At 29.8% G+C, this 19,010-nt stretch overlaps 1 protein-coding gene across 1 annotated transcript; it reads right to left on the bottom strand.

Moving 5' to 3' along the window:
• Nucleotides 1-11,261: 11,261 nt before the first annotated feature.
• LOC113380437 lies at nucleotides 11,262-15,767 on the bottom strand. The gene is made up of 3 exons (XM_026619678.1): nucleotides 14,639-15,767; nucleotides 13,292-14,566; nucleotides 11,262-13,201 (listed from the first exon to the last, which is right to left on the bottom strand). The coding sequence occupies exons 1-3, from the start codon at nucleotides 15,765-15,767 to the stop codon at nucleotides 11,262-11,264; spliced, it is 4,344 nt and encodes a 1,447-aa protein (XP_026475463.1).
• Nucleotides 15,768-19,010: the final 3,243 nt, after the last annotated feature.

Here is a 19,010-nt window from a genome sequence, read left to right as displayed (position 1 = left end):
AATTTTTTTTTTTTTTTTTTTTTTTTTTTTTTTTTTAATTATATATTTATTAATCAATCAATAATACAATTATTTCAATACATTGTAATTTTAAAACTATAATCAACATAATCTGAATTGCTTAAAGCAAAATTTTAAATCATTTAAAAACAAAATATATATTTATTACTGCCAAACTCCTTCCTAGTCATCCTTTTTCTTCTAATTTCGTTCAAAAAATCGTATAGTGATTTATTTTTCTCCAAATTATACCATACTGTGGCAGAAACAAACCACAGTAAGGCTCTTTGCTTTTCACTATTTTTTAGTTTGATTTCAAAAATATTTTTAATGTCCATTTTTTCTAAGTCTATACCACAAGTTGTTTTGATTTTTTCCGTGGTCCATTTCCAAATTGTTGCAGCCATTCCACATTCTTGTATTTTATGTTGAATTGAGTCATTTTTTTGGCAAAAATTGCATTTGTTATCAGTTGTTATCTTATGTCTTAATAAGCGGTCTTTTGTTGCAATTTTTTCATTTAATACAAGATATGTTTTGGATCGCCATAAAGTAGGAATATATTTATTAGATATATTTTTCCAAATTATATTCCAATTCAGATCTGGGTATTTCCCTTCAATTGGATTTATAATTATAATTTTATTCAATTCAGAATAAATATGTTTTGTTGTGATATTTATATCATTATATTTTATCACAAACTTTATAATTTCTCTGTATACTGTGGGAATTTGAATTATTTGATCTTGATTGTTCATTTTTAATATATAATTCAATATTAAATTTTTGTTTTCGCAATTTTCTCCATTTATGATTTTTATAAAGTTCCTGGTGATAAGTGCATCTGCTTTGTTCTCTACATTAATGAGGTTTAATCCACCTTCTTCATACTTTTTTTCCATTTGTTTTCTTTGAATTTTATATAAATGGTTTTGCCATATAAATTCATTTACTATATTCTGAATTTCTTTAATTATAATCTTTGGAGCCGTTAAGATTTGCGCAATATACCACAATTTTGATAATGCATATATATTCACAAATCTTACTCTCTGAATCAGATTGAAGTTTCTACTTTTTCCGTTATATAATATATTTCTGACACTATTTTTTACTTTATTCCAGTTTTCCATGGTTGTATCTTCCAAATTCCTTCTAAATGTTAATCCTAAAACCTTAATTCTATCTGTTATTTCTATGTTTGTATTTATTTGCCTGCTTTTCCAATTTCCTACTTCTAAAATTTTAGTTTTGGATTCATTTATGGTGAGATTTGAAGCTTTTTTATAGTGTTCTAAAATATGTTTAATCATTTCCAGTTCATTTATATTTCTCATAATTATAGTCACGTCATCAGCATATGCAAAAATATGATTTGTTCTATTTAATGTTTTGTGAAAAGTCCGAATTAGCGGTTCTAAAACAATACTAAATAGCAACATTGATAACGGGCATCCTTGTCTTATAGATTGTTCAATTCGAAAATTTTTTGTTGTGTATCCATTTATTAAGACTTTTGACTTCGACAACTTATAATAATTTTTAACAAAATTAATAACTTTTGATGGGAACTTCATTTTATTCATTATTTGGAAAAGAAATGTATGTGATACCGTATCAAATGCTTTTTGGAAATCGATATTCATAATTCCCATATTTTCATTTTGCATTATATCACAACACTCTATGGAAGATCTTATTCCTTCTAAATTATATGAGATATTTTTATTCGGTATACCACATGTTTGCTCACTACCTAATATTTTACTAATTTTAAATTTTATTCTGTTAGCAAGAATTTTATTTAGTATTTTTATATCACAATTCAAAAGAGTTATCGGCCTATAGTTTTTTATGGTATGTTCTTTGCCTTTTGGTATTAAGGTTATTATCCCTTCGAATAGCCGTTGATTTCTAACATCTTGAAAAATTTTATTCAATATATTTAAAAAATCATTTTTTATGATTTCTATGTGATACTTATAAAATTCATATGGTATTCCATCGGGTCCTGGTGTCCTGTTGTTACTCATACTCTGTATTACCTCACATAATTCATCGATTGTTATCTCTTTATTGAGTTCTTCTGCATCAGTTGTTGTTAGAAATTTTGTAATATTTTGTAATAACATTGTTTGGTGTTTTTCTGAAGAATCTTGGATTTTAAAGCTTTCTTCAAAATAATTTTCAACATGTTCCAAAATGTCTTTCGTTTTTGTAAATATTTCTTCATTATTTTTTAACTCCTTTATATACGAACTGTTTTTGTTTTTGATATCTTTAGCGTAACTAAATAACGACGCATTTTCATATTCATCAATAGTCTTAATTTTACTTCTTATCATTGTTCCATTTAAATACTTTTTTTGCATTAATATAATCCTTGTTTTTAATTCTCTAATTTGTTCCGTTAAATCTTCTCCGCTATTTTCTTTCTGTGACATATCTATTAACAATTCTTGCATATTGTTAATAGTTTGTCTTCTCATGTTTGCTGCATCAATTGCCATCGATTTGAATAATCTTTTAATTGTTGGCTTCATTTGATCAATCCACCAACTTATTATGTCATTTTTATATTTATATGTATTTTTATTTTTATTGTATATTTCTTGAAAAATATTTGTCGAGTTTTTCAACGTTTCTGTATTCAATTTCCATATTCCTTTTCCATAAATTGGTAATTTATAATCAGTTATATATTTTATTTTAAGCATATGGTGATCACTAACACTTACCGGAATTATTTCTGTATTCTTAATTGTATCCGCAATATTTTTAGATACATATGCTCTGTCTATCCTAGATTTTGTAGAATGTCTCACGAAGGTAAATTTTACTAAATTTCCATACTGGTTTTCCCATGTATCTTTAAGATCTAGTTGTTGAACTAATCTATTTAAACCATTACAGAAATTTGTGTAATTACCTTGCTGGTCTTTTGCATTTATCACACAATTGAAATCTCCTATTAAAATCAATCTACTGTTATCGACGATATGTGGCAGTATATCATTTTCAAAGAAGGAATTTCGAACGTTTCTATTTTTGCTTCCAGATGGAGCATAAATACAAATAATTCTATTTTTGTCAATAGTGATTGATGTTATTCTTCCATCAGTTGATAATACAGGATTTTCTACAGCAATTGTATTCCGGTATATGATCGCCGTACCTCTCTCAATGTTTTGATTATTATGTAATACATCATAACCAAAACATGAAATTTTTAAATTCGACGGTACTTCTTGTAGACACGCCACGTCTACATCAAAGTCTCTTAATATTTTCCTGATTATGTTAATTCTGGTAACAGAATATGAAGCACAAATATTAAGGCTAATTATTGTCCTTGTTACATTCATTAGAATTTTTTAATGATGGTATTGGTACGTTATCTACTATTTTTCTAATTTTTTCTTGTTGGTCCATTAGTGTTTCCATCATTGTCTTATGTTTTTTACATTCTGTTCTGTTGGTTTTTTCTGAATCAATATTCGCATTTATAATACTTGCTAGTATTATTGCGGAGTTCGGATCATTTTCAGTGTTTATATTTTCTGCAATAATGTCCATATTCATCGGCTCGTCATCGTTTTGTTCTATTATTTTATTTTGATTTATGTTTGTTGCTATATCTAGGTTAACTACTGGTACTGATTCTTGGTTTACTGTTGGTACTATTTCTATGTCTTGTAATAATATTTCGTCTCCATCTTTATTTCCTGTTATTTCGCTGTATAATTTTTTCTTATTTTCACTGTTTTTTCTTTTTTCACATTGGCTGATTATGTGCGTTGTTTCAAAACAATACGCACATGTTTTCGGCTGGTTATAATATGTAATTAACGCTTTATCGCCATTAATGTGAATAAAAGATGGAATGGGCTTTTCCAGAATCATGTCCACTAATCTTGTTCCTGTTAAAAATTTCTTATTCGTATCATCTATATTCCTTTTAGGGCTACTCACATATTCGTTCTGAATGTTTTTAACAGTACCATATTTAGATAGATGCAACCCAATTGTCTCATTATTTGTTTCAAAGGGAATTCTATATACTCTAATTCTTGTAAATTTGTCATCTGCATATTTTATTTTTATATTATTATATTCGTTATTTGCCATTGGAATCTTATTGTTTTCAATACCGTTTTCTATTAAATTCTGACAAATCTCTAATTTATTGAATTTGATATATATGCCTTTCGGCGTCGTTTGATAACCGATCATTTCGTTTTCTAAATGTTCTAAACTCTTAAATATCCATAGATATATTTCTTTCGCATTGGGTCGCAATTTGTTTTCTTCAAATTGCACCCAAATTGTGTTATATCGTTGCACCATTTTCGAAATGTCCCCGTTCCGAACGGGGCTCGCTTACTATAAAAACGGGTTTGTTTACATGCGCTGTGTTATGTTCTTGTTTTCTATTCACTTCACTTGATTTAAATTTAACTATATATTTACCTGAATATTATTTCGATGTACACTGTTCGAAAGTCAGATTGCGACTGGATAATTGGAGTTCTACTGTATATTCTATTTAATTAATATAATCATATGTTATATTTTTCTATAAACATCTTATATAATATGACAATTAAATATTTTTGCATGTCCAAACATGCTCTGGATGATGACTCACATTATAACTTGTTACCGTAGATTTTGATTTGTTATTGAAAAATGTCCTTCTTTCTGATTGGTCAGCAGGTACCAAAATTCCTCTACCTCGAGGTTAGGTCGAAGAAGGAACCCAAAATTTTTTCAGTTAAGGTTCTGCAGTCGGCAGCGTCGCCTCGGCTGTTGACTCGACGCGTTATTACACATTTTACCGACAAAGTTTATTAAACGATAAGTGAAAGTATTATTTAATTTATTAGTTTAGTGTTAATATTTTTACTTACAATTATTAAATACGATTGCGCGTTATTAAAATAAATGTGTGTCTTATGTGAGGAATCTGATGACAGCTGTTCTAGTTATCTTCATGTCTCGGTAAGTGCTAGTATTAATATATTATCTTATAATTTGTCGTGACTGTGGAAAGCAAGATAGATAAATGATTATTATTACAAACAAATTATATTTAATTAAAATAATTCCAATAAATATTAATACAACTGAATTTAAGTAAGAACCTCATGTTCTAAAACAAATTGTTCTTTAATTGATGTGGATTACTATTTTACAGTTTCATTTTTGTATATCTTGCTTGATACATTATTTTATTTGAACGAACTGAGATTATTCTGATTATGAGGCTTGTATTGTAAATCTACGGGTCAAATGCTAATATTACTTTTATTAAAATTGTAAATTGTTTTACGTGTATATAGTTGGCAGGCCCAGGTATTTGACAGTTTCGTGGGCGTGGCCTATCGGCGAAGGCGTGGCCAACATTTAAAACCTAATTTTTTTAATGAAAATGATTAAAATATAATAATTTATTCAATTAAATTTCATTTATTTTGCATTATCTTAGTTTGACATAAAAATCTTTTAACCTACAATCAAGTATTTTTACATATGTCATAGTACATTGATACCAACCGACAAGATCTGCCGTGTAAAAATATGTTTCGACATTTATCTTATCAATAACTGAATAAGTGATGAATATTAATAAATAACTATGAATATAAAGTAATAATGCGAAATAAATGTATAAATAATGAGAACAATTAGTTGTAAGTCAAACATCCAAGCTATGTATCATATATATTAATTAATATTGATTCTAAAATTGTAAGTTGAAGAGTGTCAAATGATATAAGACTTGATTTGTCCTTTGCCCAGATTTTTATATATAATGCGCTTAAAATTACACATGATATATTAGTTATTATAGAAGGATAGAAAGAATGCTAAACAATTTTGAAAATCACATATTCAACCCCTGAAAAAAAAATACAAATAGACAAAAATATAATTTACGCTTTTATATATTATATATTATTTATAATTTTAACAGATTATACATCCATGAATGTTATTGACCATTGGTATTTGCGTTTCCATCCTATCCTTAGCGCCCTGGTCGCCGCGATGGTTTTTTTTTTGATAACCGCGGTTGCTTCCGCGGCCGCCGCGGTGGTTTTTGCGGTAATTTCTGCGGCCGCCGCGTTTGTTTACGCGGCCGTTGTTGCCTGTACCGCCGCGGCTGTTTCCTTCGCCGCCGCTCCAACTCGCATCGTCTGCGGACTAAAATAATAATTAACAATATTATAATAGCTGATTGCTATGTATTTATGTATTATTATAAAAATTTAACAATACCTTTTTATAACTATATATTCTTATTTTCTTATCTTTGAAAAAATGGAGGAAATATTCCTCCACGTTTTCCCCGCCTTCATAAATAACGGGCAGGAGCGACAACACACGCTCCTCCTTTTGATACATCAATTTTATTGTGTCGAAGCATAAACCAACCGCCTTCATTTTGTAACCTATTATATAAAAAAAACTTATAATGAAAAATCCCTTAACTATACCAATATATACATGTATATATTATATATATATATATATATATATTTATATTATGTATATATATATATATATATATATATATATACATAAAAAGAAATATATACCTTGATTATGCTCCGACACCCCACACAACAATACTGTGTGTCCAAGAAAGGAAGTCACCGATGTCACATCTCCAAATTTTATCGGTCTTGACTTTGCGGTCGAGAAATGGAAGAAATATTCCTCCACGTTTTCCCTGTCTTCGTAAATAACCGGCAGGAGCGATAACACACGCTCTTAATTTTGACACAGCAATTTTATTGTGTCGAAGCATAAACCAACCGTCTTCATTTTGTAACCTATTATACGAGTAAAAGTACCCGGAATTTTCGTTTTTTCAAAAAAATATTTATTTATTCGTCTACATTAATGTGGTCCCCTTCAAAGTAGTCCCCCCCAGATATAATACACTCATGCCAGCGTTTTTTCCAATTTTCGAAGCACCCTTGATATTCTCTTTTTGATATGTCCTTGAGCACTCTCAGCGATTTTCTTCAATCGAGGAAAACCGCCGTCCTTTCATGGGTCTCTTCAACTTTGGGAATAGGAAAAAGTCACACGGAGCCATATCTGGTGAATTTTTGCACTTTGCAACACTTTATTTCATTTTTTACGCAAAATTTAATACAAATTCTTTGACTTTTCAATTCTTCCATTGTAAAAATCGCCGAGCTCAGAAAAACACGTCGGAACCTTAGCGGCTACCACAGACAAAGTAAACAGTGAATATAGCTGAAAATTTCATCATACTTTAGGGGCATGTATACCAACACAATAAAAAAAAAATTTTGACAATCAGACACTCCAGACCCGCGAAATTTAATTATTAGTAATTCCGGGTACTTTTTGAACAGACCACGTATAAAAGAACTTACAATGAAAAATCTCTTAACTATACCAATGTACACCTATATATATATATATATATATATATATATATATATATATATATATATATATATATATATATATATATATATATATATATATATTGAATGGTAGAGTCTTGGATTTGTGTATATTTTGTAGAGTTTCGAACAAGAATCCAAAAATAATACAAAATAAAAAACAAGAAAAGTTTTTAAAAAAACAATTTCTTTATTTAATTATTTGTTTATTGTCGACGTTTCGGAACTAGGTACGTTCCATCTTCAGGACATCTGTCAAGAAACATGATCTTGATGAGATTTTAGCAAACAATATGTTTAGGAAAAGAAAATAGATTTTTCTTAAATAATGAATTAATTGCAAAAAAATATAATAATGTACAGAAATATGATAATATGTTCAAAATGAAAATGATAAAAATGATAAAAATAAATGAGTGGATTATCAGAACAGGATATTAAACATAATAGAAAATTTTCTGAAAGTTATGGAAAATTTTTTAAGAAAAGGTTAATGACAAAGTTGAATTAATTACCTGTATGTTTGAATATTTGTTAGCACTTTTTCACTAAACAAGCTTTTTTAACAAAAATGAATTTGTGAGTTAATTTTCCGCCGAATAATTTAATTTCATTTTAATTTAATTTTGATTTACAAAATCTAATTATTCGGCGGAAAATTAACTCACAAATTCATTTTTGTTAAAAAAACTTGTTTAGTGAAAAAGTGCTAACAAATATTCAAACATACAGGTAATTAATTCAACTTTGTCATTAACCTTTTCTTAAAAAATTTTCCATAACTTTCAGAAAATTTTCTATTATGTTTAATATCCTGTTCTGATAATCCACTCATTTATTTTTATCATTTTTATCATTTTTATTTTGAACATATTATCATATTTCTGTACATTATTATATTTTTTTGCAATTAATTCATTATTTAAGAAAAATCTATTTTCTTTTCCTAAACATATTGTTTGCTAAAATCTCATCAAGATCATGTTTCTTGACAGATGTCCTGAAGATGGAACGTACCTAGTTCCGAAACGTCGACAATAAACAAATAATTAAATAAAGAAATTGTTTTTTTAAAAACTTTTCTTGTTTTTTATTTTGTATTATTTTTGGATTCTTGTTCGAAACTCTACAATATATATATATATATATATATATATATATATATATATATATATATATATATATACCTTGGTTATGCTCCGACACCCCACACAACAATACCGTATGACCAAGAATTGAAGTCACCGATGTCACATCTCCTAATTTTATTGGTCTTGATTTTGCACTCGAACTATAATAATAAAAATGTTCTAATTATACACATGTCCTGAAGAATAAAAAGTGGATTTAATTTACTTACACAAGCCTGTCCTCCCAATGTGATTCTGTGTGGCAGTCTGTTAATATTAGCAGCACCTCTTCTTTGGGTATTTCACTCACCAGAGTGAAATTCCTCAAAGCTCTCCCCATTTTATTTAAGAATGCTAGAAAAATTAAAACTATGATAATAGAAACGAAGAAATAGTTTTCAAATAAAATTATATATGTAATTTTAATAATACGCTATACATATCAATAAAAATCATGAATTTTTGTAAAAAAATATTATAATTTCTTAAAAAATATTAAAAAATACATAAGTTAGAAAAAGATAAACGTACTTACAATTTTCTTATTCCAGTGTAAAAAAGAGTTAAAAAGAGTGTTATGTTATGTATATTATTGAACACTATATATAACTATTATTCAACCCTTATATAATATATATAATATAATGAAATAGAATAAATATAAATTACCAATATCTTCCATAACTGATGTCATTTTATCACTCTGCTACAACAGCACTGTTCTAATTAACTTCCCGTAGGGCAAGTTATAGTAATCGCAAAAAAATCGAAAATGAAAATTTTTATATATCTTTACGTTTCAGAGGTTTCTGAATATTTTGGCATACCTTAGAAAAAATGGATGTATGTGTGTGTGTGTGTGTGTGTGTGTGTGTATGTTTGTGTGTATGTGTGTGTGTATGTATGTACGTGTGTGTATGTATGTGCGGATACAAATTTTCGTCGACGATTTCGGGAGCACGGATCAACCGATTTGAATAATTCAAAAAACATTCGATTCGTATTGATAAGGAGACGTGCTGATTAGTTTTTGGCAAAGGCAGGTCTAGCCGTTCCGAAGATACGGGGCAAAAAGTTCCGAAAACGGTAACTCAGTTTTTAAGAGAACGGAGCGTCCAATTTGAATAATTCATAAAACATTTCACTTGTATTGACAAGATGAAGAATCGATAAAATTTTCATGAAGGTAGGTCTAGCGGTTTCGGAGATATGGAGGAAAAAGTAAAAAAATGAGCCATTTGGCGGTCAAAAATGATCATTAGACATATGCACATCAAATTATCAGATATTTTATAGAGATTTTAACAATAAGTATACGTTTTGTTAACATTCCTATGGGTTCCGTACCAATGCTTATGCGTTAGACAGCGACGCGGCGCTTACGCGCTTTATATTTTGTCCCTATGCAAATAAAGCAGTACGATTGCTTTGAAAAAAAGTTCAGATCTTCCACAATATGCCAAAATAAAGAAAAATTTTTTTCAAAAAAAAAACAAAAAAAAATTAAAAAAAAAATTTTTTTTGAAAAAAAAAGTAATTTTTTGTACAATTTATAGTTTCTCAAAAATCTTATTTTTTCAAAGTAATTTTTTTTTCAAAAATGTTAATCGTTTTTAAAAAAATAATAATTTTTGGTACGGGAAGTTCCAGCAATTTGCCTTAAGGCACGATGCCTTAATTGCCTTAAGACAGAATTCCACTTACAGCTAGTTCTACTATTCACTTAGCGCGCTTGATTGCAAATGCACTCAAAGGGACGTTTACCCGATTTATATACGCGAAGGTGGTGCGTCCACACCTAACGAACGGACACGAACGAATATGATGAATAATATGCGCAGATTAAAAATTATAATATAAAACTAATCAGTATCATTTCCAATTATCTTTTCAATGTTCCATTGATATAGTGCAAATATTCATTAATTATTGTAATTTCATTTCATTTCAATTCATTAAATATTGTAATTGTTAGGCTATGAATTTAATACAGCAGATATTTGGGTACATATTAAGAGATTATAAACGTGCACAAACATCAAGTCGTTTGAAGAAAATCATTTGATTGCATGAATCACAGTGATTTAAAACTAATCAGTATCATTTCCAGCAAATATCTTTCGAACAGTTTGTGAATTTTCAAAATCGATTGAGAATAGCGGGCCAAAACGTGGACGAATTTTTTTATTATAACCAAAACTATTTGTGGCTATCTGCACCTACTTATATTAAATCCAATTAATTTCTTCTATAAACAAAAATACAGCAATCTACGAAAAATATTATTGCGTTAATCACAGTAATATAAAGCTAATCAGTATCATATATATATATATATATATATATATATATATATATATACTAGCTGACCCGACAGACGTTGTCCTGTACACATATGTCTATATTAAAAAAGTATTTAACTTTTCAATATCATTCAACTTTTTTTTTTAAATTATCTATAAATAAATTCAATTAATACAATAGTTATATTTATTTTCAAATGAACAATTTAACGATATTATATTCAGGAATGCAATTCCAATAATTAATGTTTTTATAATTAATATTAATGATATAATTAATCTTAATTAATATAGTATATAATTCTTTTTTTATTTTAAACTTTTAATGTAGTAGAGTTTATTGTAATGCCAAAGGATATACAATATTCTTGGTGAGATTATTTGGTGTATTTTGGGTTTCTGACTCTTGAGCAAGCAACATATAGTTGTCCGTGATTAAAGCACGGATTTTCTAAATTTATACCACAAAAGTTCATTGTCTGCCCTTGTGACTTGTTTATGGTCATAGCATATGCCAATCGTATAGGAAACTGCAGTCTTTTGAAAGGTATTACTGAATCCGAAGGAATTAGTGGTATTCTAGGCAAAAGAACAACATCATCTTTGAATTTTCCACCCAGAATAATTGCCTCTATAATGTTTCCCATAATTTTTGTTATTGCTAATCTTGTGCCATTGCATAATTTTGGGGCATTTAAATTTCTTAATAATATAATTGGAGAACCAACTTTCAATAGTAATTTGTGCGGCGGCATTCCTGGTAAATCAAGAGAATTTAAAAATTCGACTGGATAATTGACGATTTCATCAGGATCAATAACAGTATCAACTGATTTAAATGTGAATTCATATCCTGGCAGTATCTGTTGTATTTTTAAATTCATTTCGTCTACATCCAAATTCGTTGCTGCTAAAATTGCTCGTTCTTGTAGCCACTTATGATCTTTATGATTATCCTTTAAATTTGGAAAAATATTTTCTATAAGTTTGGCTTTGCTATCAACCATATTACAAAAATTATCAGGGAATTGAATGTACTCTGTATTTTCATAAAAATTAATTCTGCCATTACCAATATCCAATAATTGTTGTGCAAATTTTGACCCCAGTGCATCATTTAGACATTGAACACGAATGTTAACACTGAGATATAATTTCTTCACGTGGCGCCATAGATAAGACTTTTTTAAGCAGGCATTTATTTCATCAGCATGCGTCGCTCGTGGAATGATGGGCAATGTCTGTCTGAAATCGCCAGACAGTAGCAATAGGCAGCCGCCAAAAAGACAATTATTATTTTTGATATCTTTCAGTGACCTATCAAGAGCTTCAAGCGAATGCTTGTGCGCCATAGTACATTCATCCCAGATGATTATTTTACATTTTCGCAAAACTTTCGCCATTCCTGATTTCTTCTTTATGTTGCACATTGCTTCTGGATTAACATGAACATTTAAAGGTAACTTGAATGCCGAATGCGCAGTTCGTCCTCCTTCAAGTAATGTCGCTGCAATTCCTGATGAAGCTATTGCCAACGCAATATTATTTTGTGACCGCACACGCGCAAGAATCAGTGAAATAATAAATGTTTTGCCAGTGCCTCCGGGTGCGTCCAAAAAAAAGAATCCGCCCTGCTGTGCCTCAATTGACGTATTGATTTGATCATATACACTTTGTTGCTCGGCAGTAAGCAATATTTCATTATTAGCAACAAAAGTAGCTAAAGCAGTATTATCAAACTGGTGTTCACGTTGAACATCGCTGTTCATGATATCTACTGCTGCTCGGCTCGGTGCTGATATGCCAAATTGAATTAACGACATGTTCGTAATTTGGATACAAATATCTTCAATCATTATTAAGGCTTCGTTATATATTTGCTCAGAAAATTCATGATTATTATCTTGATTATTAATTTTATACCGATGCAAAATATCCTCACTCATTGGGTCTTTATGTGTATTCCATAGTGAAGATGCATCTGATGGAAAACATGTTGTTAATATTATTGCAAATAATTGTCGAATTTGATGTGCAGATGAAATCAGTGCTGCATCTGCAAGAGTCATGTCCCATTGATTATCATTCTCCAATAAGTGCAACTCACGGCACGCATCATAAAAAGTTTCATATAAAATTCCATTGACTGTCCTCAAATTTTGGAATGATCTTGGTCCTATAACATTAATCAACAACAAACGTAAATAAAAGCATTCTCGTTGCTTAGGATGAACAGTATACAATATACCCAAATTGTTTGTCATATATATGCCTTCGAATCCTGAAACAGGAATACCTCGTTTTCTAGGTACCCAATCTTTTAATTTTTTATCCCATGTAAAATATTTAGGTATATCTGTATATAATAATGTTCTAGCAAATCTTCCAGCAATATCTGATCTATTACAAAGTTTAAAAAATGCAGTTAGAGTGGTCTTCGGAGCAGTCAAAGCTTGTTGTAATATATTGTTTTCTGTGAAGTATACCCGCTGACCGTTCTCCAAATGCACAGCCAAATGTACCACAGATGGATTCCTTTCGTGTATGGGAAAACCAAAAATACGCCAAATAGCTTCATTGCTACTGACGTATCTACCCATTTGATATCGGGTTATTTCATCATTCTCATTAATACTTTTAATTGCAAATATCGCTTTGTCGCTCCCTTTATGAACATATTTGCATATGTATTTTATTGACTTCACCGAGCTGCATAGTTCGACATTTATATGTGCTTTATAGGTTTTGCATAGCAAAGGCGAATAAGGAACTACCCATCGATTATCAACATCTATTACCCCGCCATTCGACAGTCGCAATTCAAAACATTGTCCACCATTGTCAACGTCACGTCGCCGATAAGCGGGGTAACCATCAATGTCGGTGATAGTATCGTTTTGAAATGATTTTGGAAAATGTTTTGTACATTTTCCATTCACCATGCATGGTGACATAATGGTGAGAGTACCGCATGGACCATGTATCATGTTAGTAGTTATAATATCGAACAATTCCTCATCAACATTTTTATCAGGAATTTCTGCTGAGATAATATTGTCAATCTCTACAGAACGTACCTTATCAATTAACCACAACAAAATATGTGCATGGGGTAAACCTCTTTTCTGCCATTCTACTGAGTATAACCAACAGCGTGTTTCACCAAAAACAGAATGATGCGTTATCAAATTCATCAATGATTTCAACTTCTGTTTAAAAACTCGTGCAGTTATATCATGCCTATCCATCGTTGTTTGTCCCGGCATCAGCAATTTTTTTATTTCATCCCATTTGGGGTTGCACGTAAAGGTAATGAACAGATCAGGTCTGCCATATGCACGAACATAAGCCATAGCATCTTGAATGTACTCCTGCATATGTCGCGGACTTCCAATATAAGAAGATGGAAGAATATATGCAGTACCAATATGACTAATATCATTTATTGCATCTACATTACCAAGTACTGCATCACGCAAATGTATGTATTCCTCAGCGCGGAGTTTGGCTTGATTAAACTTTATGAATCTCAATCTCTCACTCTCAATTTTCACGTACATGTCGACCACGAACTGATGGAATAGCTGTCTGCATTTAAGAATGTTATTTTCTTCATTAGCTCGAATCATTAATCGGTAGCAGTAAAAGTCCATGGCACTTACTTTTTTGGCAAGTTCTGCACCTGGAATAAAATATATTAAAATTATTTTAATTATTATTATTTGAATTTTTTTTATAAAAATAAGATTTTTACCTGTATTTGGATCCCTTTGTTTAATATTCAAATGGTACCCATCTTCACCTTTCCAAAATATCAATGGATACTGCAAAGCATCATAAGAACGATGACTGTCCTGTATTATCTGCATGGTATTATCTCTCCGTTGTATACGTATATCACGCCCCTCACATAGATCACCAGCTATTACGACCGCGACTTCATTGACTGTTGGAACATTATATGCGCCAGCATGTTCTCCAACCGGCACTTTGTCTGCTCTAATAATAATAGCGTAATCATCGTTTTCTAGTCTACTTGAAAGAGTCTTAAACAAATGCAACAACTGGTTATGGTTTTTAAAAAATATTTCCAAAGAGTTTACAATATCTCTTTCCTTCATAAGCTGTATGTGATTAAATTCGCATCGCATGTTTGTTTGTCGTTCATCATCGCCCATAAAATAAATCTGTAAGAATTTCGGATTCACATCAGGCATGGGAAACAATGAACCGATTTGGTGGTAAACTTGACCTTGTATCTTAAATGTTGATTCGAAATTTCGACCATCTTCATTTTCAAATTCTTTCGTAGCACCAAAAGACGTCATCTGAAAACATGAATTGAATTTGCGAATTTTTTTCAGTAATATTTTTGATTGAGACGTTGTTCCATCTAGTAGAGTTTTTAAAGGTTCCGGTGGTGTTGTTAATTTTGTCAATATAATTTTCCCTGATGCGCAACATAAACCTGCTGATTCTCCTTTGAATTTTAGAGCATGGCAATGTTTACATACTTTGTCCATATTACCAATGGTAATTAAAGAGTGTGATGAATAATCAATTTCAGGATCATAATTAAACGCCAGGCGCGAAAGTGATGCACGTACCAGTGCTCTGTGATTATTAACTCGTCGTTGATTATTTTCTCTAATGGCGGCGGTCGCACTTCCTTGCACCTCTCGATTTCTTAATGCCATATCTGTCAGTCGTTGAGTACGTCTCTCTAAACTTTCATTGGCACGTGTATTTGCTACTTGCTCTCTCAAATTCATATTGTCCATCATATGTTGTTCATGGGTCCTATTCAATCTTCGTTCATAGATCGCTCGAGCTTGCCGAGTACGTCTTCCAAAATTACTTGCCCCTCTGCGAATTCGTGGCATCGTGGCACGATAAAAGAAAATCCTAAATATTATAACCCGCTGGATAATGTGAATCACTTAATCTCACTCTCAAATTGTACTAAAACTATAACTGAAGAATACCAATATCTTCCACTAATACTGTATTATGACTGATTCTTATTAAGCCGCTTTCTTAAACTATTATTTTCACATTACACACCAAAAACAAATTATATTTATCGCCAATTAATCAAGATAGCATAGACAATCCTGGACTCTACTTTTCCGTACTTAGCCACATCCTATCAAGTTAACAGGGATAAGACACTCTTAGCGGGCGCAGAGACATCTATCGAACTAACTCGCTTTGATAATTTTATAATATTTAGTTTTAAAAAAATCTAGTTGTACATGGCTATATAATTTTTTCTTAGAAATATTAACACAAAATAGAGCACAATATGGACATGATTTTTACCAAAGAACGCTGAACGCGTTGACATCAACATTCATTATAATACATTTAATTCATTATATTTCATATTCATTATATTTATCTTATTCTTTTTTTTCAGATTTATAGGTTAATGTTTGTATAAATATCGTGATATGTAAGTGTTATCAACATTTAAATTCGAATTATAAGTAAATTGATATTTCTTCAACTGTCATATCTCTAAATGAATATATCCATAGATAAAAGAGTATATGAATGTATCATAGGCTTCCTCTCAATTCTCAAACTGATTGTGATTTTCTTTACCTATGCTACGACTGCATAGTCCAGTTAATAAGATTCGTATGGTTAGTTTAAGTTGTTGATCTTGAGTCAAAGCAGTCAATATTTAATGACTAACTTTCTATAATATTCAATTAAACATTGAGTATAATAAATAAAACATAATGAGTGGCAAAGAATTGTTTCATGATTTTTTTTTAAGAACGATTACCATCAGTTACATTTGTTAAAGTTGAAAAAAAAGAATGTCTTGGTATGTAAAATACCATCATTTATTAATAACAAAATTTTAATAATAAGTACTTAATTCGTCAAGCACAATTTTATTTATAATCAATTTATGTAAAACTATAATGTGATTTTGACAGAAAAAATGGAGCCTTGTATGAATATGTATATTTGACACAAAAAATGGTGCATTGTATGAATAGATACAATTTCTGGAAGACTTTAGAATTGGCAGAACATCTCTAGCTAAGTGCAAGATATCACAAACATACGAACGCGGTGAATATTAAAATAGAAATAAATATGACGCAACAGTTTAGTAAAATATGAGCATATCTGCATCAGGAAAATAAATGAATTTTATTGCTTAACCAAAACAAATCACCATTAATTGTCAAAACAAATCACCTTTAATTATAATTTTAGGTACTAATATTTTCATAGGTTTGTGGGACATCAAACTGACAGCTATAGAGATTTTAGTGATCGCTTTGATATAAGTTATAGTACTCTGCATGTAATAGTGCCAAGAATTTTTTCTGTGAAATATGTCTCTAAAATTCATAAAATGGCCAGACAATAATGAGAAATTAGGCATTGCCAAAATGACTTTACAAATATGATTGGTTTACCCGATGGCTGCTACATTCGAATAGTTAAATCAGCAAGATATTAAAAATCATATATGAATCAAAGAGGATATTATTCTATTAAAATGCAGTAATGTTCTATATCTAGTTCTATATGTGTTTTTATATTTTCATGTATTTTATAAATCTTGTTTAATATCAGATTCAAGCAGTTCGTCATGATAAAAAAATCATCAATGTATGTATTGGATTTCCTGCTTCTGTACACGTTGCCAGATGTGGCATTTTACCCAACTATGGGAAACTGTCTACTCGCTAAGAACAACTTAATGATATCATAAAAAATATTCAATTTGGGTATATTTACACAAATCCATAAAAATTGTAATGGAAAACATTAAAATTGAGCATACATTTGATATACCATAACAAAAAATTCAGGCAGCTGCATTATCTAGAAGAAAGAGATGATAATCTGATTTGTCACTTTATAATAACATGCTGCATAATTGTATAATTTGAGACTCGATGATACATTTCAGTATGTCTAAACAGAAAAAGATATTATTGAGACGTCGAATATGGTTGATTTTATTCCTTATTTAATAAATGTTTGAGCGTAGTGGGCTGAGATTGCTTATATACATTCATTGTGTGAGAGGATAAAAAGTGAGTGAATTGTTCAGCATACAGTAATTGAATAGCATTGTCATTCCAATCATTTGATATAATGCTTGAAGAAATTTGAGACTCGATGACACATTTCAGTATGTCTAAACAGAAAAAGATATTATTGAGATGTCGAATATGGTTGATTTTATTCCTTATTTAATAAATGTTTGAGTGTAATGGGCTGAGATTGCTTATATACATTCATTGTGTGAGAGGATAAAAAGTGAGTGAATTGTTAAGCATACAGTAATTGAATAGCATTGTCATACCAATCATTTGAAATAGTGCTTCGAGACATTAAATAGGAGTCTATGCAGAAAAGACATGGTTTGTAGGAGGTATTATCAGATTGAGTTCTACACATTGGAAAGAAAGACACCAGGTTTGAAACAAAATGATGCTTTTGTATCAAGACCTTTTGATTATGTTTAAATTGATTATTGTTGACATGTATGCTTGTGCGATTGTTCTAAATTTAATTAAATAGTAAAATATGTTTTGTCATAATAATATTATGTATTGAAAAGAATACAATATTACTGTATTAAAAAATAAAATATGTATGTATGTTCCACAATATTGTATTTTTTATATTAGATACTATACAGTTTATTATGCAAGCTTTTGGGTACTAATTAATTGCTTCCAATATGTTAAATGATTGATATTATGTTTGTTGTCACATATATAGTCAAATTTAGCTGCATATTAGAAACATTAATGTATTTCTGTTGCAAAACTTGCTATCTGTTTTTGATATATCTCTGCATTTGGTTAACGTGTAAATTTTTTTACATATAGACATACTTTAGTTGAATTTCCGTAATAATATCTTTTGCAATTTTTGATCTGCTTTTAATTAAACATAAATCATAACCTTCAAAGAAAATTTTTAAATACATTTGTATTTCAACATCTGTTAAACTGAAATATATAATTGTATCTCGAAAAAAGATACTTTATTTAATTTCTGTCACATCTCAGCTGCTTTTCGGCAATAATATTCATAATTTTTATTCATAATCATGAATTTAAATACATGTTCTAATATAA

This window comes from Ctenocephalides felis, unplaced genomic scaffold (genome assembly GCF_003426905.1).
Source record: "Ctenocephalides felis isolate EL2017-DRISC unplaced genomic scaffold, ASM342690v1 CF-g0.4_SCAFFOLD_02137, whole genome shotgun sequence".
Classification (NCBI taxonomy): Eukaryota; Metazoa; Arthropoda; class Insecta; order Siphonaptera; family Pulicidae; genus Ctenocephalides; species Ctenocephalides felis.
Note: the sequence above shows the minus strand (reverse complement) of the source record. Positions and strands in the feature narration are given on the sequence as shown.

What these genes read in the sequence shown, in the direction of transcription:
- LOC113380437 (XM_026619678.1), bottom strand. Translation starts at nt 15,767, where the DNA reads ATGCCACGAATTCGCAGAGGGGCAAGTAATTTTGGAAGACGTACTCGG. An exon ending in ACAAAGGGATCCAAATACAG is followed by an intron (nt 14,567 to 14,638) that starts GTAAAAATCTTA and finishes ATTTTATTCCAG; the next exon opens with GTGCAGAACTTGCCAAAAAA. An exon ending in AACTGCATTTTTTAAACTTT is followed by an intron (nt 13,202 to 13,291) that starts GTAATAGATCAG and finishes AAAAATTAAAAG; the next exon opens with ATTGGGTACCTAGAAAACGA.